A 22,860-nucleotide genomic window follows, 5' to 3' on the forward strand; every position below is an offset into this window, starting at 1 on the left:
ATGCAGTACTGTAATCACTACATGCAAACATGTGAGAAGCACGCACACATTATTCTTTTCATGTATTCATATCAATAACGTCATGGGAACAATCCCCAAAGGGAAAGATAATGGAAAAAGATACCTCAATGAGTTTGTGGTTTTCCAGATGTGAATTCTTCATTTTATCCATCAGAATGTCTTTCTAAACAACAACCCCAAAAGACAGATAATCATTTGTACCACTAATGTAAGATGTTTGAATTAGAATTATTATGTTTAGCACAGGTATGCTACACTAACCGTGGTGATTTCCCTGTCTCTTACGGCCAGTATTACAAGGGTTTCCTCCAGTTCAGTCTGAAAATGTTTGAGAAGTTTCCATTAATGGCCTCGTATATTTGAGGGACAAAGAGAAGGGTGTTTTTGCCAGATGCTCTTACCCTCATCTGTGAGTTAACCCTCCTGAGTTTGTTGACACAATCTTCAGAACATGTCCTTTCAAGGGCGAGCTTTTCATTCTACAGACACGGAAACCATTGCGTCATATATACAGTATTATGTTCGGAGGATGTAAAAACAACATGTACATTCGCTATTTACCTTTGAGACATAAACACTGATGATAAAAAAAATGCAATATGTTACTTGGCATTTGACACCTTTGGGCACACACATTACCTTTTCTTCAAGCATTTTTATGTGACTTTTCAAATATCCAGCTTCTTTGCTCTAAAAAACAGATAGGGAGAAGATGACATGTCAACTCATGCCTGCATCTCTTTGTAAGTGTCTCTCTATTGGGCCTGCTTCCCATCTGTTTGTGTACCAGTTTAGTGTAGCTGGTCTGGGCATGGGCAACTCTCTCCTGGGCATCTCTCAGAGCCCTCCTGGCCTCCTCCATGTCCTCAGTCAGGGACCGGGCCATTCCTGCTGCCCGCTGGGCACTGCACAAGCACATTGAATCACAATCACTGCTGTGCTCACAAACATGATCCTTATGGCTAATGCCAACATTGGCCCAAAAGAACGTGCTGCCTAGATTCCACATACAGTACAGTGCCACTCCACTTGGTCGTTGTTACCTGGCCAATTTGGCGCGTAGCTCAGTGATCTCCACGCTGAGCTGCAGGTTGGTGTCATCACACTGGGCCACTGAATTCAGCAGGCTGTTGTTCTGCTCGGTCAGCCTGCGGTAGGCATGCTTCAGCTCGGCCACTGTGCTCAGGAGTTCCCTCGAGTCACTGGAGGTTAACGTTAGCATGGCATCATTCACAGTAGATGCCTTGGCAAAATACAATGTATATTACATGTACTGACTCAACGCCACCGAATGACTGACCAGTAACACGTGTCCATCTCTGAGAAGGACGTTTTTGTCTCGGGATCGGAGAAATCCATCCCTGAAAGTTAAACACAATTACTGAGGGAATCACACTGGAATCTGATCATTTTTTTCCTGAAAACTGCTTACAAGAATAAGACCTGACCATTTATAGACACTTTGGAGTGGTCTGCACTGGAAACAGGACTGTCATCCGCATAAACGCTGAAACATAGGAATAACCAGGTGCTTTTTTATACATAGACACCTACATGTATACAACAAACTGAAATGTAATGTTGAAGATGCTGATCATGCTCTCGATGATGTAAAGCTGCCGTTCACCACGCTGCAAATGTTAAACTGCTTTATGAAAAGGTTATCAAAAAGCAGGTTATCATAAAGCAGGTTATCACAAAGCACGTTATCATAAAGCAGGTTATCACAAAGGAGTTTAATGTCCACAGCATGATGACCCAGCGGCTCCTATGCCAGGTGGCCTCACCCATCCTGACTGCAGTGGGAGATCCACGCCCTCATGGTGGAGTGGAAGGTGTCCCTGCTGACAGGGGGGTCTGAGCCGTCGGGGTCCAGCAAGGACTGCAGGGCGCTCAGACGGTCCTGCTCAGGGCTCTGGTCCGTCATGGTCTGCAGGTACGTCATTATGGTCGAGGCCAGAACATCACCTATCGACATAATCAAGTCAGGAGCCGGAGTGCATTGATGAATACAATTTCCATCCAATGCCCTGAACTCAAATGTCGTTTGGTGATAAAAGATGCCTGCCTGATGGAGAGGGGTTGCAGGCATCAAATGTGATGTCAAGAAGCTCTTCTTCTGTGAATTCGGGTCTGTCAGCAGGATTCTTAGCAGACTCTCCTGTCTCACCACTGACACCGCTCCCCTCTGCAAACACGCACACAAAAAAACGTTCTCAGACAAGACGAAAGGCTTTTAGGAGGGTTTAAAGTCAAGACCACAAGTGATAATATTGGAATAATGATGGTGATAATCATGAAAGAAGAACAGTATTTCTTACTGTCACTGCTGGCAGGGCCCTGAGCGGTCTCTGTGGAGCTGACTCCAGAGTCCCTGGACAGAGCAGGGGCTCTGGACCCTCTCCTGGTCCCTGGCCACGGTCTGCTCTGGGCCGAGTCACTGCTGCAGGTCGTGTCAGCATCCTCCTTACTGAGGCCAGGCTTGGAGGCTCCCCCAGGTAATCTCGGACTTCCATTCACTACATTCCCAGTGGCCATAACCTAAGCCTCTGGGTAAATATAAGGACATTGACTAAATCATGGATTACAATTTGTTATTACTAGGTTATACAGGAAAAAATGGTACAGACTGTACTATAAAATTATCTGTTTTACAATATTACAGAAGACAATTGTGAAATTTGGTTCACTATACATAAAAAAACTCTTGGAAATGTAAATATCTATTTATCTAAAAGTAAGTAGGCTACACTTTAACTCAAGACAAAAAATCTTACCTCCCAAATGTGGATTGCTCTTTTGCACGCTGCTGAATGTTGTCATATCAACATAATATCCACCGCCCACATCTCATCATTGTCTGGTTATAAATCCACCTAATTTTAGAAAGTCCAGTGTTTTGTTCTGCTGCCAGTTTTCTGTGATGTTAACAGAGGAAACCCTTAAGATGCTTTCCAGAGAACGAAGCCTTTGCCTGTTGATCATTCACTGCCATACATCAAAACCAGATGACATCCACCCCCCCCCCCCCCCCCCCACCCCCACCCCCTCCTGTCTGTGCCCCCACTGATTCCTCGCTCAGGTCTGCATACAGCAAGATAGTTAATGGCCAATTTGAATTAACATCAGTCAGTTTAAAACATCAAATGGACAATCTGCAGCACACTGACCCTCAGTCTTCTCCTCAAAACGTGCGAAGATCATTATTTAAAACTCAGTCTTAATGTGCAGAATTTTCATTTCTATAGCTCATGAAATCATAACACAGAAATCCAAGAAGCCTAAAAATGACTGCCAAATGCATCAATTAACTTAATTATGGAAATTAAACAAGGGTTATAAGTCTGGAAACATACAACATGAGACACACTATTTGAAGAAGGGTGATCGTAGTACAGCTTCGCTTTGAGTAAAGATAACTTCGTACTTTTTCGGCAGTAGCTTGTACACCCCGGACATTGTTTCGTGAACACCAGCAACAGCGGAAGACAGATTTTTGATAGCTGCAGCACGGGGACCGTTGTGGGAAATTTAACAAAATAATAATACAGCGAGTGGATTTCCAACAACAAAGATGTCTCGGGGTTCGATTGAAATCCCCTTACGGGACACGGATGAGGTAAAAACATGTTGGTTTATTTGTCTTCTTGGACAACTTTTTGGGTGGCCTGGCTGTGTTACGAGCTAAGCTAGATTTTAGCCAAATAGCTAGTTGTACTGTAGTGCAGGCGAAGTCAGCTACTCAATAATTTCAGCACACATACACTGGCCGGTTTCTTACGTGTTCAGGTGTAAGGTTATGTAATTAATGCATAGTATTTTCCTTTGATTAAGAATACCCCAGCCGTAATCCTGCTTGTTTGATCATTTTGTATTCTGCACCGAGTAGCTATCAATCATGCAAACAATGTGTCGTTTAGTAACTTTATGCAACTTCAGTTAAAATAATTAATTCTGCGATGCTATGCTTACTCCAAAACAATCAAAAAACAAACAATCAACAGTTTCCTAGCTAATAAAAAGCAGATTGAGGTGTGCAACACATTAGATTTATCTGTGTTCCGTCTGTGCTCTACAGGTTATTGAGTTGGATTTCGACCAGCTACCTGAGGGGGATGAAGTCATCAGTATCCTGAAACAGGAGCACACTCAGCTACACATATGGATCGCCCTGGCGGTGAGTTAACATGTAGTTCGTTTTACACACGTCAGCCTACCATGTCTACATCCTTTCCTCCTGTCCGAAGCCACTTCTAGAGACATGGTGGCGCCTCACAGTGTATACATGACCCTATCTACCATCCTTTAAACAAGAACTATCAACCCGCAGCTCGAGTACTACAAGCAGGGGAAAACGGAGGACTTTGTGAAGCTGCTGGAAGCGGCGCGTATCGATGGCAACCTGGACTACAGGGACCACGAGAAGGACCAGATGACCTGTCTGGACACGCTGGCCGCCTACTACGTCCAGCAGGCTCGCAAGGAGAAGAACAAGGATGCCAAGAAAGAGCTCATCACCCAGGCCACCCTCCTCTACACCATGGCAGACAAGATCATCATGTACGACCAGGTGAGACGGCAGCTGGAGGGAGATGGTCAGGTGGATGCTGTGGGTCGAAACCGGATCGCGAGCATCCGGGCTGTTTGATGACATGTTGTTTTTGTTTGCGTGACAGAACCACTTGCTGGGCCGCGCCTGCTTCTGTCTCCTGGAGGGGGATAAGATGGACCAGGCCGACGCTCAGTTCCACTTTGTCCTGAATCAGTCCACCAATAACATCCCCGCTTTACTGGGTAGGCAGGACGCGGAGTGTCGCGTCGCAACCGTTTCTGCTGGGATCGTCCGCTTTTGTAACCACAACCACATTTCTGTCCACAGGTAAAGCCTGCATCTCCTTCAACAAAAAAGATTACAGAGGGGCTCTGGCCTACTACAAAAAGGCTTTACGTACAAACCCTGGATGTCCGGGTAAGCACGTGCTCCACAACAAGCTTGTCAATCCATTAACGGCCCTTGTGGTGTTCTGGTGCATATTTTTTTATCTGACTCTGACTTCATTCTTTCTCTCTCTCTCTCTCTCTCTCTCTGTCTCTCTCTCTCTCTCTCTCTCTCTTTCTCTCTCTCTCTCTCTTTCTCTCTCTCTCTCTCTCTCCCTCCCTCCCTCCCTCCCTCCCTCCCTCCCTCCCTCCCTCCCTCCCTCCCTCCCTCCCTCCCTCCCTCCCTCCCTCCCTCCCTCCCTCCCTCCCTCCCTCCTTCCCCCCCCCTCTCTCTCTGTCTCTCTCTCTCTGACTCTCTCTGTCTCTCTCTGACTCTCTCTCTCTCTGACTCTCCCTCTCTCTCCCTCTCTCTCTCCCCTCTCTCCCTGTTCAGCTGAGGTGAGGCTGGGGATGGGCCACTGCTTCGTGAAGCTGAACAAGCTGGAGAAGGCCCGCCTGGCGTTCGGCCGGGCTCTGGAGCTCAACTCCAAGTGTGTGGGCGCCCTGGTGGGCTTGGCCGTGCTGGAGCTCAACAGCAAGGAGGCCGACTCCATCAAGAACGGGGTGCAGCTCCTCTCCAGGGCCTACACCATCGACCCCAGCAACCCCATGGTGCTCAACCACTTGGCCAACCACTTTTTCTTCAAAAAGGTGCGTTGCGGTGGCGCGTTCGCCCATCTGTTGGGGATCCCCGGACTTGTACTGGATGGAAAGCGTGACTCTTAACTCTCAACTCTCCGTTTCAGGATTACAGCAAAGTGCAGCACCTGGCTCTTCACGCCTTCCACAACACGGAGGTGGAGGCCATGCAGGCGGAGAGCTGCTACCAGCTAGCCCGCTCCTTCCACGTCCAGGTAAGGCCTCCCGGGCCACGGGCCTCCCAGCGTTGTGTTTCTGAGCGGACGAAACCTTCACCGGTCTCCCTACCCGACTGTTCCCTCAGGAGGACTACGACCAGGCCTTCCAGTACTACTACCAGGCCACCCAGTTTGCCTCGTCCACCTTCGTGCTGCCCTTCTTCGGCCTGGGCCAGATGTACGTGTACCGCCGAGACAAGGAGAACGCAGCCCAGTGCTTTGAGAAGGTGCTGAAGGCCTACCCTAACAACTACGAAACCATGAAGATCCTGGGTTCTCTCTATGCCACCTCCGATGACCAGGAGAAGAGAGACATAGCGAAAGTAAGCGTCGCAGCTATTCGAACACGTCAATGTCCGTGCGGACACTTGAGATGATCTGCTGTCATCGCACGCAGCTTGGGACCGGTGTCACCACGGTAACGCTGTGGGGGTCTCCCATGTGTGTGCTGCGCAGGGCCACCTGAAGAAGGTGACGGAGCAGTATCCGGACGACGTGGAGGCGTGGATCGAGCTGGCTCAGATCCTGGAGCAGACGGACATCCAGGGGGCTCTGTCGGCCTACGGGACGGCCACCCGCATCCTGCAGGAGAAGGTCCAGGCCGACGTGCCCCCCGAGATCCTGAACAACCTGGGGGCGCTGCACTTCCGACTGGGCAACCTGGGGGAGGCCAAGGTAGGCCTACTGCCCTGGGGGGCGCTGGTCCTCACGCTACCCTGACTCGTTGCCCTTAGCGGCGAGCTAGCAATGGCGCTAGCGTTGGTTCGGCGTTCGCCGCCGGATCGTTCATAAGTCTGCCGTCTGTCTGTCCGTCCCCCTCCCCCCCTCCCCCGGATGTAGAAATACTTCCTGGCGTCCCTGGAGCGGGCCAAGGCGGAAGGGGAACACGACGAGCACTACTACAACGCCATCTCCGTCACCACCTCCTACAACCTGGCCCGCCTCTACGAGGCCATGTGCGAGTTCCAGGAGGCGGAGAAGCTCTACAAGAACATCCTGAGGGAGCATCCCAACTACGTGGACTGTGAGTGCCGCTCAGCGTCCACTCCCGTCGCCCCCCTCTCCGGACGCTTTGTGTCGTGAGCCTTGACCCCCTCCCCGGCCGTCTCCCTGTGTTCCTGCAGGTTACCTGCGTCTCGGAGCGATGGCCCGCGACAAAGGGAACTTCTACGAAGCTTCCGACTGGTTCAAGGAGGCTCTGCAGATCAACCAGGTAGTGCTCTCTTCTCCCAGCGGGCCGCGTAGCTCCGCGCTCCCGGATCCTGGACGTGTCGCGTGTCAGACGTCATGCTTGTTGTGTCTCTGTCTCTCTCTCTCTCTCTCTCTCGCTCTCTCTGACAGGACCACCCAGACGCCTGGTCCCTGATCGGGAACCTCCACTTGGCCAAGCAGGAGTGGGGGCCGGGCCAGAAGAAGTTTGAGCGCATCCTCAAGCAGCCGTCCACCCAGAACGACACCTACTCCATGCTGGCGCTGGGGAACGTCTGGCTGCAGACCCTGCACCAGCCCACCAGGGACCGCGAGAAGGTAGACGGCCGGATGACGGGAGGAGAGATCTGCTGTCGCGGATGAAGCAGATGTACTGGGGGGTGGGGCGGGGTTGTGGTGCATGTTGAAAACGAGATGCCGGATGACTCAGCGCGCGTTTTTCCCGGTTTGTGTCCCGCAGGAAAAGAGACACCAGGATCGAGCCCTGGCCATTTACAAGCAGGTCCTACGAAACGATTCGAAGAACCTCTACGCTGCCAACGGCATAGGTGGGTTAGCCCCTCACTCCCTCTCGGCCCCGCCCCCCAGAGGGCCGCCTCTGTGGTAGAAGCTGTGCTCCCAGCCGGCCTGTGGTCCCAGCGTGTCTCTCCCTGCCCCCAGGCGCCGTGCTGGCCCACAAGGGCTACTACCGCGAGGCCCGCGACGTCTTCGCCCAGGTCAGGGAGGCCACGGCCGACATCAGCGACGTGTGGCTCAACTTGGCTCACATCTACGTGGAGCAGAAGCAGTACATCAGCGCCGTGCAGATGGTGAGACTCCTCCACGAGCAACCCCACTTCCACCCTCCATGGGGAAAAATCAAGGATGTTTTCACATCACAGTCAGTGTCTTCTTCTTCTTGTTTTTGTGCTTGTGGTGTAGTACGAGAACTGTCTGAAGAAGTTCTACAAGCATCAGAACACGGAGGTGCTGCTGTACCTGGCCCGGGCTCTCTTTAAATGTGGGAAACTGCAGGAGTGCAAGCACACCCTGCTGAAGGTAAGAGCAGCCATTCACATGGAGGGCTCCCCCCTGTTCTCCGCAACCGCTCACCAGACTCTGGGTAAAGTTCAGCCACATGCCTGCTTTTAGCCCCAGTTTGAGTGTGTATGATTGGACTTTGGATGACTGCAGTGTTTCCCACACATCTGACTCATTTGTGGCGGTGCGCCACAGAATCGACACCGGCCGCCACATATTGCGTTTCGTTATTATTTTTGGAATGTTGTTTACGCTATTTACAACGCGCATTTCCTTCCCCTGCTCTGCGTCCGCCTCTCGGTCACTCACGCGTCTCTCTCACATGCACACAGTCACAACGTCAGCACGTTAGCAACGATCATATATACGCCGTTCTAGACAGACAGCGATATCAGCGAGCCCTCAGCATTATTAGTACCATAGCCAAAAGTTGAGGTTACTTTTCGCTAGGTAGCTCTACCTATGAACATGTCTAGACAAGTGGGTTCCTCTTCGTTCTTTTGGTGAGCAGTCTCACGTGCCCCATTTACCGGCGTCATGGAGCCGACCAGCTAAATAGTTATTTAGCACTACTGTAGCGTTGCTACCTGCATATACCTACAGCTGGCAGCTCAGTTTTTCTCCTCGATTCAGACCTAGCCCCGGTAAATTGTAGAGCTAGCTAACTACTACACTTCTGTAGTAGTGCAGTAACTACTACACCCCACAATTTCCCCAGAAATATTTTCGGCTTCGACCAGTGCTGCTCAAGCAGAAAGACAGGGTCAGGGAGTGAAAGAGATAGATTCGTTAGGCATTGAAGAAAGAGTCTACTGTGAGAGAGCCAGCTGAAGAAACAGGTGAGGGGGACAAACAGATGGAGGCAGGTGAGAAAGCAGGTCTCAGGACCAGGCAACTCCTTTCTGTTCTTCCGTTTCTGGCAGATAGGACTTGAAGGGGGTTTGAATTTTGTACAGGGTGTTAAATGTGTATATTTTGGGTTTGGTCTGTGATTAATTTTTGATTATTATTATTATAATAAAGTTCTGTCGAACGAATTATTAACGAAGGAATTATTTTGAACCACCCCCTCCCCGGTCTGACATGGAACAACCCCCCCACCCCCCCGGGCAGACACGGGGCGACCCCCCCCCCCCCCCCCCCCCCCCCCCCCCCCCCCCCCCGGGGCGAACCCCCCACCAACTCAAACAGCTTTCTAATCTGTGGGGAACACTGGACTGTATGTGTGTGTGTTTCAGGCTCGTCACGTGGCCCCCAGTGACACGGTGCTGATGTTCAACGTAGCGCTGGTGCTGCAGAGGCTGGCCACGCTGGTGCTGAAGGACGAGAAGAGCAACCTGAAGGCCGTCCTCAGCGCTGTCAAGGAGCTGGAGCTGGCCCACCGGTACGACCTGGCAGCCCGCCCCCCCTGCTCTGGCACCTGGCTGCCCACAGTCCCACCCCCTCCCCTCCTCACACCTCTCTCTCTCTCCCTGCGTCCACAGGTATTTCAGCTACCTCAGCAAGGCCGGTGACAAGATGAGGTTCGACCTGGCGCTCGCCTCAACAGAAGCCAGGTCCGTTTTTGCACTCCTCATCGTCCTCCTCGGATCTTTTGAGGGATTTGGTAGAGGAGGCGCCTGCCTCACACAAGCCTGGCTTATGAACTGTGTTAGGGTTCTACTGGGTGTAGGCAGTTTTACTATGTCTCAGAAAGAAAAAAAAAGATATGGTTGTAAGCGTGACTGTGTTGGGAAGGGGCTTGTTAGTAAGCTGTGTGTGTGTGTGTGTGTGTGTGTGAGGCAGGCAGTGCTCTGACCTGCTGAGCCAGGCCCAGTACCATGTGGCGCGGGCCAGGAAGCAGGACGAGGAGGAGAAGGAGATGCGAGCTAAGCAGGAGCAGGAGAGAGACCTGCTGCGCCAGCAGATGAGGAAGGAGCAGGTCAGTAGGATGGGGGGGGGGGGGGAGGGGGGAGTGACCCTCGTTGTTAACATTCTGATGGGTCATATAGTGAGAGCAACGCAGAAGGTTTGTTTGTTTTTACAGAATGCACAATTGTTAGACGAAAATCTGCTTTTTCATTATGGATTCATTTTATTGATTGATGTTGTTGTAGTGACTTTGAGCTGTTTTGAGAACAGATTTCCCCTTTTATATTATAACCCCCTCCCCCTGTAATGGCACGGTCTTAACTGTGGTCCTTTCCCCTCTGGCTGCGTTCCAGGAGGACAAGAGAACCAAGGTGGTGGAGGAGCAGAAGAAGCTGCTGGAACAGAGGGCCATGTACGTGGAGAAGACCAAGAACCTGCTGTCCTTCGCTGAGGGGATGAAGGAGCCGGCCAAGGAGAAGAAGAAGGGCAGGGTGAGTGGAGAGGTGGAGCTGGGGGGGGGTCACAGGATCCATGGGTCTGTAGTGGAGAGGTGGAGCCGGGGGGTCACAGGATCCATGGGTCTGTAGTGGAGAGGTGGCGCCGGGGGGTCACAGGATCCATGGGTCTGTAGTGGAGAGGTGGAGCCGGGGGGTCACAGGATCCATGGGTCTGTAGTGGAGAGGTGGCGCCGCGAGGCCAACAGCAGGATGTCCATCAGGTGGACTGTGGTGGATGACCGGGGTTCTAACCCCCTAGCGTGGTTTTGTCTCGTGCTCCCCAGCGCAAGAAGGGAGGGGACTTTGACGAGTTTGTCAACGACGATTCGGACGAGGACCTGCCCCTCAAGAGGAAGAAGAAGAGGAGAGGCAGCGGCAGCGAGGACGGGGAGGAGGGCGAGGACGGCAAGTCCCGCAAGAAGAGGAGGAGGTGAGCGTGCGCCGGGGAAAGGGGGCCGTCGTTTTAGCCTGTGGTGTGATGGGGAGGAGGGAGGAGGGAGTAAGAGGGGCGTGAGTTACGACCTTTGACCCCTCGTCTTCCAGACCTAACAAAGGAGGCGATGACGGCAGTGATGACGAAGAGGGCGGCTCCCGGCCCAAGAAGCAGCGTAAACCCAGAGGGGGCAAGAAGATGGAAAGGGTCAGGGTCCACGCGTGTTTCCCCTCCTCATTTTCCTTTCAGTGCAAGTTGGAAGGTTCGAAAACCGAAACGGTTTCAGGTTTCGGTCCGCAGAGATTTAACGTGTTTGTGTTTTTTGCGCAGGCCAAGCCTGAGCGCATGCCCCCCTCCCTCAAGGGGAAGATCAAGTCAAAGGCCATCATCTCCTCCTCCGACTCCTCGGACGAGGACGGGCTGAAGATAGCTGAGGACAGGTAACGTGCAGAAACGGCAGTCCTACAGGAACGCCACCTGGGAAACGCTGGAATAGGGCTTGACCATCTTTTGCCGTGCCCTGCTCTGTTTGTCTATCCAGGAACCCCAGAGACAGTGGTTCTGGTTCCGAGGACGAGGGGGGACACAGGAAGCGGCTGGGGTCCGACAGCGAGTCAGACGGGGGCCGCAACCGCTCGGCAAGCGAGGCGGGGAGCCCCCAGCAGCGCTCCGGAAGCTCCGGCGACGACGATTCCGGGAGCGACCGTCCGGTGAAGAGGAGGAGAGCGCAGCAGCAGTCCGACTCGGAGCAGTCCGACAACGAGAGCAAGAGGAGCCGCTCCAACGCCTCAGAGGACGAGTCCCGGGCCGGCTCCCCCGCCCCGGCCTCGGACCGAGGCTCAGGCCGAGGCTCAGGCAGAGGCTCCGAGGCGGGCTCAGACAACGAGGGCTCCCCGCGTCGCTCCGACAACGCCTCTGAACCCGAGGGTTCTAACAACGGCGGCTCCAACCGCGGCTCAGACGACGACAGCGACTGAGGGGCCCGTCTCTGAACAAACAGACTCTTACAACACACGAAAAGATGTCCCTTTGACATGGGTTTTTGTAGAGGCTCTTTTATTTTCTGTCTTGATTTGCGTCTAAAAAAAGCACAGATTTGTTGACAGGGTTGTCTTAGCTAGTATATGGTTGTCGGGCTGTGAAAAAGGTCTAACGTCGATTGCTGTACCTTTTTATATCCTCTTTTGTTGTTGATGACGGACAATTTGATTGTTAAAAGTGAAAGTCTGGAGGATGTAACCCTTATTTTGTATTTGACATCATTTCAAAAGAAGATTGCGAAAACAGCCCCAGATATGAGTTAAATGTATATAATAAACACACTGAAAAAGGTCTGACAGTTAGTACTTGTCATTTTAAGAAAACAAATTCAATCCAAACAGTCATGCCAAACGTCCTCTATGGAACTCTTATGGACAGGCACTACTGAGTAACTTGACAGCAAGCTTGGAGGTTGCAGTTATTAAAGTGATGCTTTATTTATAGACTTGAGACACATTCAGAGGCTTGGAACACACTGCCCCCATTCCAGGGGTGGCACCGTGGGGTGGACCCAGCACACACAGGCTTGTGAACGCTACTCAGCACTGAGAGCAATGTCCAGACCCCTAAACAGACAGCACAACTCCAGAAGACACCAGTTGAGTAAGACACGTTAAATGCTCTCATCTGCTCCTCACAGATCCATGCTAACGTGCTGTCGCACTGCAGCCATAGCTGGAAATAACTTAGACAAGACTCTCCTCCCACGACCTAGGTCTAGTGGGGCTGAATCATCAAGCAGAAGTCATACGAGCATATTCTCAGTATGGTGAGCTGAATAATGGCTTGCTCAGAAACACATTCCTGAAACAAACCAAAAACAGCTCTCTTCCATGGCAACCTGAGGGAATAGGAATTCCTGCTGGACATGCCTCTAAAGCAAGTAGAGAAAAACTGAACATTTGTCACTGTGGAGCTGGGAGATTAAAGTCTAAAGAGCTTTATCTTACTACCCACAACAATTATTGCTAGTTCCTACTTGTCAACAGTATATTTAATAACCCTTCTTCAGTGGCTTGGTAAGAGATGTAGATAGAAAAAAGTAGACTTGTGTTTAACTTTATTGAAAGTTAAGCAATAGTGGTACACTGACAATCTTAGCACTTACAGTAACACTTGTATATATAAAGTTTCATTGTACAGATTCAGACCTCGTGATTTCATCGAATGGAGTTAAAATGAGAGATTACTTTGTATCATGATAAACTAAATCAATAAATATCTAGATTAGACAAATATGGCAAACAGGCTTCAAATTTACGCACGAGGTATGGCCGCATGGTGGAAAAGTAATAAATTCAAATCTCATACTAAACTTTTGTCCCCAATAAAGACCAGTTAAAAAAAAAAAAAAAGAAAAAAAAGCTGTTGACCTTGTCAGCATCCATGTTGAAAACTGTCGCAACAGAGCAGACCCAGCTTGTGGTCGTCTATGAGCATGCTGTGATGCCGAGGAATTCAAGTATCACAAAGTTTGACAGGTACAAGGGGAGTATCAGGGACATACAGCAACAAAGGTCGACAAATTAACAAGGCCGCATCATTTCATATCTCCCAGCAGAAGATGTTACCATACATCTACAAAAAGCACTTAAAAAAGGGCATTTTTTTTCTTTTTACAATCAGGGTTATGTTGTGCAAGTAAACCAGGTATTTTTTTGTTTATTACAGACTTGTGCATCAGTCCAGACTCATCTATGCATGTTCATCTGAAATGGGACATAAGTAATTCGACTCTAGCACATGATGCCCATAACAAGGAGGTAGAAACACAAGCAATAACTATTAAAGTTATGGTAACCAATGATTACAGTTAAGGGTTCTTTGTAACAATCAAGGGATGAGTGTGAATATATTGCAACGACTCAGCATGACGTTGAGCAAAGTGCATGTCTACAGTGTTGCTAGTCGGTTAACACAAAAGCAGGAGAGCAGCGGGAAACGGGCCCTTTGCAATACATCACTAATACAGCAAAACAAGAGGCCCATGTTCACACCTGCTGCCATTGATCTCCAACAGGCTCTTTGAACAGATGTAAACCGTTAGACGCTTAAGACCTTGAGCTAAATCAGAGCCAAACAAACCCCCCCCCCTTAAAAAATAAAAAGTCAAAACTAAAAACAAACAAAAGAGCTAAGAGTAAATATAAAACAAAACATGCATTGGCTAAACATGGCAAAAACTTGATAGCGGAATGAATTGTTGCAGTGGTTAGAATATGCATATCATAATGAGGGGTGAAGGGGGCGGGGGCAGGTGGGGAAACAAGGAAAAACCAAAAGCTGTATCATATAGCCTCTTCACACCATAAGGCTTCCGCTGGTCTCTGACTCCTCCTCCGTCAGCCTCCTCCTCCTCCGTCAGCCTCCTCCTCTGACTCCTCCTCCTCAGTCAGCCTCCTCCTCTGACTCCACCTCCTCAGTCAGCCTCCTCCTCAGTCAGCCTCCTCCTCTGACTCCTCCTCCTCGGCCGTCTCCAGCCAGGTCAGCCACTGGTTCACCTTCACACACACACACACACACACACAGAGAGAGAGGCATAAGCTCATGGAGCCCTTCATACCAGCAGAACCAGAGGCAGGTGAGCTATGCTAGCAGCAGCGGAGAGGAGAAGGTGGTTTATCGACCTGGAATAATGCCTTTCCCTTTCCAGGAAATTCTTGGCTGATGTCTTCTTTCCATGCGAGGAAGGCTTCTTCTTCAATTATTTCCATATCATAAAAGTTGACAAAGTAGCGCAGTAGCATGCCTGGAGGGAAGCAGAAAAGGGTGTTTAGGTAGAACGACCTCAACTTGTTTCACATCAAGATTGGTGTAGCAGAAGTCAAAGACCACGAGACTCTCCATGTGGATACATGCGGCCGCCAGCCCCCAGCACTGCAGCGTACCTTTAGGGAAAGCTTTAGCATTGGAGTGGACCTGCAGGGCATACAGAGCGCTGACTTGCAGGTCCATGTGGTCGTGCAGGAACTTCTGCATGACGGGCTTGAAGGCCAGCAGCAGCTGCTTCTCCTGCTCCAGCTGCTCCTTCGGGGGGGCCGAGAGCTGGTCCTCGTCCTCGTCGGCGTTGATCTCATGGGCGATGTACTGCAAGAAGCTGGGGGGGAGGGGAAGGAGATGAGAAAAGGCGCGGCTCGGCTCGGCTGAGTCAGTCTTCCAACGGCAAAGACGCGTTACTCAGCCCGAACAAGGACAGCTACAATTACGTTGGAAAATCGGTCCATTTAAAAGGGAGGGAGGAAAAAAAGATAAGAGAAGGGGATGCCTTATGAAAAAAGGAGCCGTTTGTACGACAACGTCCTCTCCCGCTCCGTACCTGGTCATGAGGATGTTGACGAATCCTTTGTCGGTGTGGAGCTTGGGGGAGATGTTGTCCTTGATCCACTTGTAGATGGACTGGGGGGAGGGGTCGGCCTGGATCTGCTTCAGAAGCTCCTTCTCCAGCTTCATCAAAGGGAACAGGAAGCTCAGCCCTTTGCCCTCCAAGATCTCCAGCATCCGGTCCTTGTTCTGGTCGATCTCTGGCAAGGGGGAGCAGGGATCGATGAGTGTCACGATCAGTTATATGGGACGGGCTCTTAGGAACACGGTCAGCACATTCTACTTACACACTAACACAATGCTTATTGAGTGGATTTCTCATACGTCACTGAAAAGCTCAAAAGAACTGGCCATACATTTCATCCAGCGGGTTTAACCCCAGTGCATGCGACATGCCGGCAAACTGGGGGCACCTACCGGGCAACATCTTCTGCATGTTGACCTTGCTCTGCTGGAAGAGGTCGGTCAGCCACTCGCGGTCCTTCAGCTTGGCCGCCTGCTGCAGGCAGAGCAGGAAGAGGGGGAAGTGGGTGCCGTTCTCCAGCGGGTGGGCCAGCTCCGCCACGCTGATCAGCTCGGCCATGATGGAGCGCGCCGCAAACTGGGCCAGGTAGGACTTCACCAGGGGGACGTCCACCTCGATCTTGGCACACTGATCCAGGACGCTGAGGAAAGCCTGTGGAAACCCGAGCGGGAAGACGGGTGAATGTCTAGGGAAGCGATGCGCCAGTGGACAGTAAGATATTAGGTGTATTAGGTGGGGAGGGAGAGGCAATGTCCTGTGCGATATATCTCAGAAGCCCTCCCACCTCCTTTGTGATGGTGGGCCTCCTCACCTGCATGAAGTTCTCCCCAGTGATGAGGCCCTCTGAGCGGAGGTTGTGGATTAGGGTGCTGGCCTGCTCCTTGTCGTCGTCAGAGCGGTCCAAAGAACAGATCACGATCTTGCTCAACATCTCAGGCAGGAAGTGCTTGGGAGCCTTCATCTCCCTCACGCCATTCACTGCGTCATCAATGTTTTTGCCATTCAGGTAATCAGTCACTATGGTTTCCTGGGGGAGGGAGGGGGGTTAGAGAAGTTACATTCTCTCATCTCCTCCAGGGAAAGGAAATGTGTGTAATTGTTGTAAGTAGCTGAAAAGCAAGAGTACATACAGTCATCTTTAGTAACTCTTCCTTTGCAGGAGGTGGTTTCTTGTTGGTCTTTGGAGGTTTTTCCTGGATAGGAGGAGGGTTGGTTTTCAGACCAAGCTGTGGAGGCTGAGACATGATACAAATTAATGAAAAAAAAAGACCAGTTCAGGACATGTGCTTACCAATATTTCTTTTAAGTGGATTTAAAAATGTTAGTGTAATTGCATGTGGCGTTCCCCATACCTGTCCCAGTGGTGGCGTCTGTGTGCGTGGAGGTTGAGCGCTGGGAGGAATCATGTTTGGGATCTGCGGCTGCAACTTTGGCACTTGGTTTTTGTTCAAAAGGAATGACTGTGCCGGCCTAAGACTGATCTGGAAGGAGCGAAAGACGTATTAAAGCCAATTTCCAAAATGGTCTGATCTGGTTGCGAGTAGCTGGGGAGCGTGCTGACCAGGGGCCGTACCTCATCAGCGTTGAGCTGTCCTTTCTTGATGAAGCGGGGTGCCATGTCCTTGGACTGGGCCTGCTGCTGCACAGAGTGGTTCTGGGTCTGGTTGTGGAAAATCGGATTCTGACCCTAAGAGGGGGAGGGGGGGAGAAAGTACACAAAACCAACATTATATTCCTTGCTATGCTTGTGCCCCTTATCGCAAACCTTCAATATTGAACTGAGGAGAGCAACGTATTTCTTACCGGGTTAGATTTCATAAATGGCTTGCCTCCTCCCATGTCAAACTGGGACTGCGGGGCAGGGGCGGTGTGCCCACTGTGTCCGTTGAAGAGAGGGTTTGTGCGATGACGCCCCATGGTTGGGGAGTAGCGGTCCTGAATCACCCCAGGGCCAGTGCCGATCCCACTCCCCACTAGACAGAGAACGACAGAAGCATTAGATGACACCAGCTAAGGTCTGCCGTGTGGTCCAGGACAGAGGCAGTACGACAGCAGATGAGGGGGAACAGCAGCACCCTCAGTCATCCTAAGCAGGTCTTTACGTGGCCTCACCTGGCATTTGTCCAAACATATCAGCCAACCCCCCGGTTTGGCTGCCAACGGTTTCCCTGTCAAGTTTCATTCTGGTTGGCATGAAAGAGCCATCCAGAAAGAAGTCCGTCCTCATTCCCTGGGACATTGGTGGAATAAAAACTCCCAAATCCTGGAAAGGTACAAATCCATTTAGACCCAAGAAGGGACTTATGAGTACCATCAATTGCCTGCACAAGAGGAAAAAGGTACACAAACCTTTACTGCTTCCTGACGAATCTGGTTAATCGTCTTTGGTCCATTGTCGATGAAAGCTTTGCGAGGCACCCAATCGTTCTCTCGCAACTCCACCGTATCCTGCAGCAGGAAACGGATCCTCGCTGGCAAGTCCTTGTTGTTCATTAAGGACTGCATACGGCCAAAGTACTGATCCATTAAAGACTGGAAGGGAGAGCAAACAAAACGTTAACGACCAACTGAATCCTTGACGAGTGCTTCAAGACAACCGACCAAAAGAGGTTCAAACGTTACCTTAGCTTTCTCATGATCTAGTCTAGGCCCCACTGTTCTCATTATCTGACAGAGGCACTCCAGATCCTCCCCCATATCCTTAAGTTGGACTCTCTTCTTCTTTTCCAAAAGCTGAAGGGGGAGACGGCAACTTTAAGAGACTACTCCCTTCGATATCAAATTCACTGAATGGACACACGGCCACTTTCAAAGTCAACTTACTGTTTTGATGCACTTATGAAGGATAGATTCATGGATAAGATCAAGCTTGCCAAGTTCCCCAATGAATTTGATGTTGCCCAGCATTTTGATCTTGGCAATGGCACGCTGCTCCTCCTCCTCAGAGGTAAGAGGGTTGTCATGTTTGTCATAGACTGTGGCGAGACAAGCAAGTCAAGGTTAAGAGAAGAAAAAGTATTTAAAAAACTTTTTTCAAAATTACAATAACCAACATTAAACTAAAACCAGAAACTACTCACTTTCAACATTTCTGGCACGGTTCTCAAATTCATCTTGGAGCTTAGAAATCAGAAGTCTCCTGAATGTCTGTGAAACGAGAAATGTCAAATATCGACGCACTTCCAAAAAACCTGATCAGAGACATGTGCGCCACAGTATAAACAGTTTCTCACACCATCGTATGTGAGGCAGGTGGCCAATTGAAACAGCAGACACTTACGGTGCTCTGCTTTTGTGATGTTTGGATCTCCGGTGATGGGCCGTCAAAGTTTGGTGCATCCTCTGCCAATCGCAGACATAGCTGAGCATATAGGGAGCTATACTTGGGCTCTTCAAGGGCTTTGTCAACGATCTGTTGAAGGACAGAGAGGAGGCCTTGACTTGGTAAACAATGTTGTTGATCTTCACATTTGAATAAATGGACCACTGTGTGACAGTCTTGGCAGACTGGATCTGGGGAGAGTTGAATTAAAGAACTCACCAGCAAGATGACTCCTTTTAGGACGAGTTTTGAATCCACGCCCACATTCAGGAGCTCAAGGCATAGCTTGTCAAACTTCTCGGGGGTCAGCTTATTAAGTATGCTAAGGGAAGAGTACAAAAAAAGAAAACATTAGGAGACAGAGCTCTTTTTGGCCACCAATAGCTTGGCGTTTCTTTAGAAGCCACAGAAGTGAATAACCACTTACAAAACAATCTGACCCTGGGCTCACAGACAGTTGAAATGAAGGATCAATGTGCAGACCAGACACTTCCAGCAGACACCACAACATGTATGAAACAGCTCTTGGCCGGATGACAGCCTTTCAGGGAACACATACCCTCTCACTTTCCTGAAGATTGCATCATGTCGTTCTTTTTCATTGGAGGCGTTGACATCTCGTCTAGTGCTTCGTGAAGGTACCCATCTCTGAACGCTAGATCCTGGGGGTTTCCCCAGGAACTCGCTAGAAGACAAACAAAAGGTGTTCATCTTCTGTGGACGTAAACGAGGCCTGTGCCCCAAAAAGATAACCATTTTGTTAAAATCCTGAAAGAGGTTTGAAGACTCAGATTGTGGGGTACCTGTTGCCGACAGTCTTGGGATGGTGCTGAGGTGCACCCCGACCTCCTCCCCCTCCCGAAGAAGCACTAACATACAGAGTATACAATGTAACGTGAGTGGCAATGGAAACTCAGTATTGTGATTATGACTGCAGGAATGGGAAGGATGGGGGTACATCATCAAACTGCAAATACCTGAAACGAGAAGCGCCCCCTTCTGCAATCACACTCTCCACTTTGGCGGCTGGACAACGAAGAATTACCAAAAAGAATAATATTCAAAGGAAGGGGGTTGGCAAAAGCTACCTGTAGGAAGAAGATGACTGTCAGTTAGAAAATTATGATTCTAATGACAATTTTGTTCAGTTGTATGTTGTGTGTTGTGTGACTGTTTACCAAACTAACGTCACACTCAATATATAACAAAGTAATTCTAAATAATATCGGTAAACATCCCACAAGAACGACTAAAACAACTAGCTAGCTAGACTGGCTAACAAAGGGTTGTTAGCCAGTCTAGCTAGCTAACAAACCTAGCTAGCAGGGACATGCAAGCTAAGAAGAAATTGTGTTGGTAATGGCTAACTAGCTGGTAAGCAAAAGTGTGGCCAAGCCAACCTCGGTTTGGCAGTTGATCACCTAGCCAGCTAGTTAATCGTTTGTGGGAAAACGGTACTGTAGCTTATTATGTATAGAATGCGACACATGAACGCATCTACTATGTTCATAGTAAAAAACACCGGTTCAGTTAGATTTGCCGTTTCTAAAAGACGCCATTTTCTGACCATGGTAGCTAGCTAGCTTGCTAGCTGTTAAAAAGGGCTTCGTTAGCTATGCTAGTTAGCTGGCTATGCAATGTGCCAACCTCCATTGGAATGGCATTTAAGCTAGATATCTTGGAAATAGGATCGCTAACTAGCCAGCTAGCTACTAGCGTGGCTAACAACCAGAAGCCATTTTAGAGGCGGCTAAAGGCTAACGTTAGCTAGCTAGCTGGTTTAGCCAGCTGTCAGGTTTAAAAACTACTGAAAAGAATGGCCGTCCATACCTTCACAAAAGGAACTTCAGTTTTGTAGATGCTGTGGTTTCAAATAAGAAGAAAGAAAAGAAAGAAGAAAAAAGCAACGAGGTGGCAATTAAGTGAAAATCCTGAAACAGTGACAGTGAGTACCAGGGCTAGACCTCGCACCGGTAAAGAGAAGAATGCTGACTGTAATTCTACGTCATGCGATGGTGGGATTTTATTTGCTGGGGGCTGCTCCGTTTTGGGGCAATCTGCCTCCGCGAATGAGCGTCAGTTTTTTATTCTCGCAAATATCAATCATACAATAAACTTTCTGAAAAATTAATGTGAAGTTGTAAAAAAACGAAAATAGATAGAAAATGCAATCGGTATCTAAAGAAGATAGTGGTCACGCTTACTGACATGCAAAAGTCAGTTCACATAAACTAGCCAACATTATTATTTGGATTATCATTTTAATTCAAACGGATACCGACCTATGTCAAAAGACTGTCCCATCAAACAGATGGCAATCCTTTTGCTAAGGTCTTCAATAGTTAAGTCATTCATGAGTAGTTTAGATGTGGCCAAAAATATCACGGAGGCAATGCATCATAATAGTGAATCAGTCAACCATGGAAATGTGCTCTTTGCCAGAGCAGCACATTGATTGACTGACAGAAGGCCTGTGCCTGGTGGCTGGAGGCTGTGTGTTTAGGAGGCTCACTGGTCAATCTCAGATAACAATGTTCTATGTAGACGGTTCCTGTCTCTCTCAAATTATAGTTGCTAAGGACTGCAGAGGAGTAACAGGGATTTAGTTAAATATTAGATAGGTTGTTCTCCTTTAATGGAATATATTCAACTTTGTTCATGTGAATCTATATACAGTGCCCTCCAAAAGTATTGGAACAGTGAGGCGAATTCCTTTATTTTTGCTGTAGACTGAAAACATTTGGGCTTGACATCAAATAATGAACGTGAGACCAGAGATCAACGTTTCAGCTTTTATTTCCAGGTATTTACATCAGGATCTGATGCACAACTAAGAAAATATCACATTTTGTTTGAATCCACCCATTTGTCATGTGAGCAAAAGTATTGGAACAGATATACTTAAAACATATTTAAGTGAATAAGACTTAATATTTAGTTGCAAATCCTTTGCTTTCAATAACTGCAGCAAGTCTGTGACCCATTGACGTCACCAAACTTTTGCATTCTTCCTTTTTGATGCTTTCCCAGGCTTTCACTGCAGCCTCTTTCAGTTGTTGTTTGTTTTGTGGGGTTCCTCCCTTCAGTCTCCTCTTAAGCAGGTAAAATGCATGCTCTATAGGGTTTAAGTCTGGAGATTGACTTGGCCAGTCTAATACCTTCCATTTCTTGCCCCTGATGAACTCCTTTGTTGTTTTGGCAGTGTGTTTTGGGTCGTTATTTTGCTGCATGATGAAGGCTCTGCCAATCAGTTTGGTTGCATCTTTCCTTAAATTGGCAGACAAAATGTTTCTGTAGACTTCCGAGTTCATTTTGCTGCTGCCATCATGTGTTACATCCTCAATGAAGATTAATGAGCCCGTCCTAGAAGAAGCCATGCAAGCCCAAGCCATGACATTACCTCCACCGTGTTTCACAGATGAGCTTGTGTGTTTGGGATCATGAGCAGTTCCTTTCTTTCTCCAAACTTTAGCCTTTCCATCACTTTGGTAAAAGTTAATCTTTGTCTCATCAGTCCATAAAACTTTGTCCCAGAATTTTTGAGGTTCATCTCTGTACTTTTTGGCAAATTCCAGCCTGGCCTTCCTATTCTTCTTGCTAATGAGTGGTTTGCATCTTCTGGTGTAGCCCTTGTACTTTTGTTCATGAAGTCTTCTGCGAACAGTAGATAGTGATACCTTCACTCCTGCCATCTGGAGGTTGTTGCTGATCTCACTAACAGTTGTTTTAGGGTCTTTCTTTACAGCTCTCACAATGTTTCTGTCATCAACTGCTGATGTTTTCCTTGGTCTACCTGTTCGAGGTCTGTTACTTAGTACACCAGTAGTTTTCTTCTTCTTCAGGACATTCCAAATGGTTGTACTGGCTATGGCCAATGTTTCTGCAATGGCTCTGATTGATTTTCCATCTTCTCTAAGACTCACAATTGCTTGTTTTTCACCCAAAGACAGCGCTCCGGTTTTCATGTTGTTTTCACCTCTGAATACAGTCTGCATAGACAAAACCTATCTTACCCAATCTGAACCTGAGTGTAGACATTCAGTGGTATTTATTGATTGAATAATGTATGTAATAGGACACACCTGGGCAACAAAACACACCTGTCAGTCATATGTTCCAATACTTTTGCTCACGTGACAAATGGGTGGGTTCGAACAAAAAGGTGATATTTTCTAATTTGTGCATCAGATCCTGATGTAAATACCTGGAAATAAAAGCTGAAACGTTGATCTCTGGTTTCACATTCATCGTTTGATGTCAAGCCCAAATGTTTTCAGTCTACAGCA

General features: G+C 48.9%; 2 protein-coding genes across 2 annotated transcripts; one reads left to right on the forward strand and one right to left on the reverse strand.

The window, feature by feature from the left end:
- The first annotated feature begins 3,474 nt into the window (after window positions 1-3,474).
- On the forward strand, window positions 3,475-12,214 carry ctr9 (CTR9 homolog, Paf1/RNA polymerase II complex component). Its single transcript, XM_047041575.1, has 23 exons — window positions 3,475-3,640; window positions 4,100-4,198; window positions 4,352-4,591; window positions 4,698-4,815; window positions 4,901-4,990; window positions 5,393-5,649; window positions 5,745-5,852; window positions 5,942-6,178; window positions 6,312-6,530; window positions 6,696-6,879; window positions 6,980-7,068; window positions 7,197-7,382; window positions 7,525-7,612; window positions 7,725-7,873; window positions 7,986-8,102; window positions 9,323-9,468; window positions 9,569-9,640; window positions 9,870-10,005; window positions 10,289-10,426; window positions 10,717-10,862; window positions 10,976-11,072; window positions 11,196-11,305; window positions 11,407-12,214. The coding sequence occupies exons 1-23, from the start codon at window positions 3,596-3,598 to the stop codon at window positions 11,840-11,842; spliced, it is 3,507 nt and encodes a 1,168-aa protein (XP_046897531.1). The 5' UTR covers window positions 3,475-3,595; the 3' UTR covers window positions 11,843-12,214.
- A 735-nt stretch (window positions 12,215-12,949) lies between these two features.
- Window positions 12,950-20,580, reverse strand: eif4g2a (eukaryotic translation initiation factor 4, gamma 2a). Its single transcript, XM_047041577.1, has 21 exons — window positions 20,405-20,580; window positions 19,552-19,662; window positions 19,378-19,443; window positions 19,134-19,259; window positions 18,794-18,896; window positions 18,533-18,664; window positions 18,333-18,399; window positions 18,076-18,227; window positions 17,875-17,985; window positions 17,602-17,784; window positions 17,365-17,515; window positions 17,056-17,225; window positions 16,826-16,939; window positions 16,605-16,733; window positions 16,383-16,487; window positions 16,064-16,279; window positions 15,645-15,903; window positions 15,223-15,427; window positions 14,795-15,003; window positions 14,534-14,655; window positions 12,950-14,407 (listed from the first exon to the last, which is right to left on the reverse strand). Exons 8-21 carry the CDS (start codon window positions 18,157-18,159, stop codon window positions 14,342-14,344), a joined length of 2,124 nt encoding a protein of 707 aa, XP_046897533.1. The 5' UTR covers window positions 18,160-18,227; window positions 18,333-18,399; window positions 18,533-18,664; window positions 18,794-18,896; window positions 19,134-19,259; window positions 19,378-19,443; window positions 19,552-19,662; window positions 20,405-20,580; the 3' UTR covers window positions 12,950-14,341.
- Window positions 20,581-22,860: the final 2,280 nt, after the last annotated feature.

Source organism: Hypomesus transpacificus, chromosome 19 (genome assembly GCF_021917145.1).
Source record: "Hypomesus transpacificus isolate Combined female chromosome 19, fHypTra1, whole genome shotgun sequence".
NCBI classification, from domain to species: Eukaryota; Metazoa; Chordata; class Actinopteri; order Osmeriformes; family Osmeridae; genus Hypomesus; species Hypomesus transpacificus.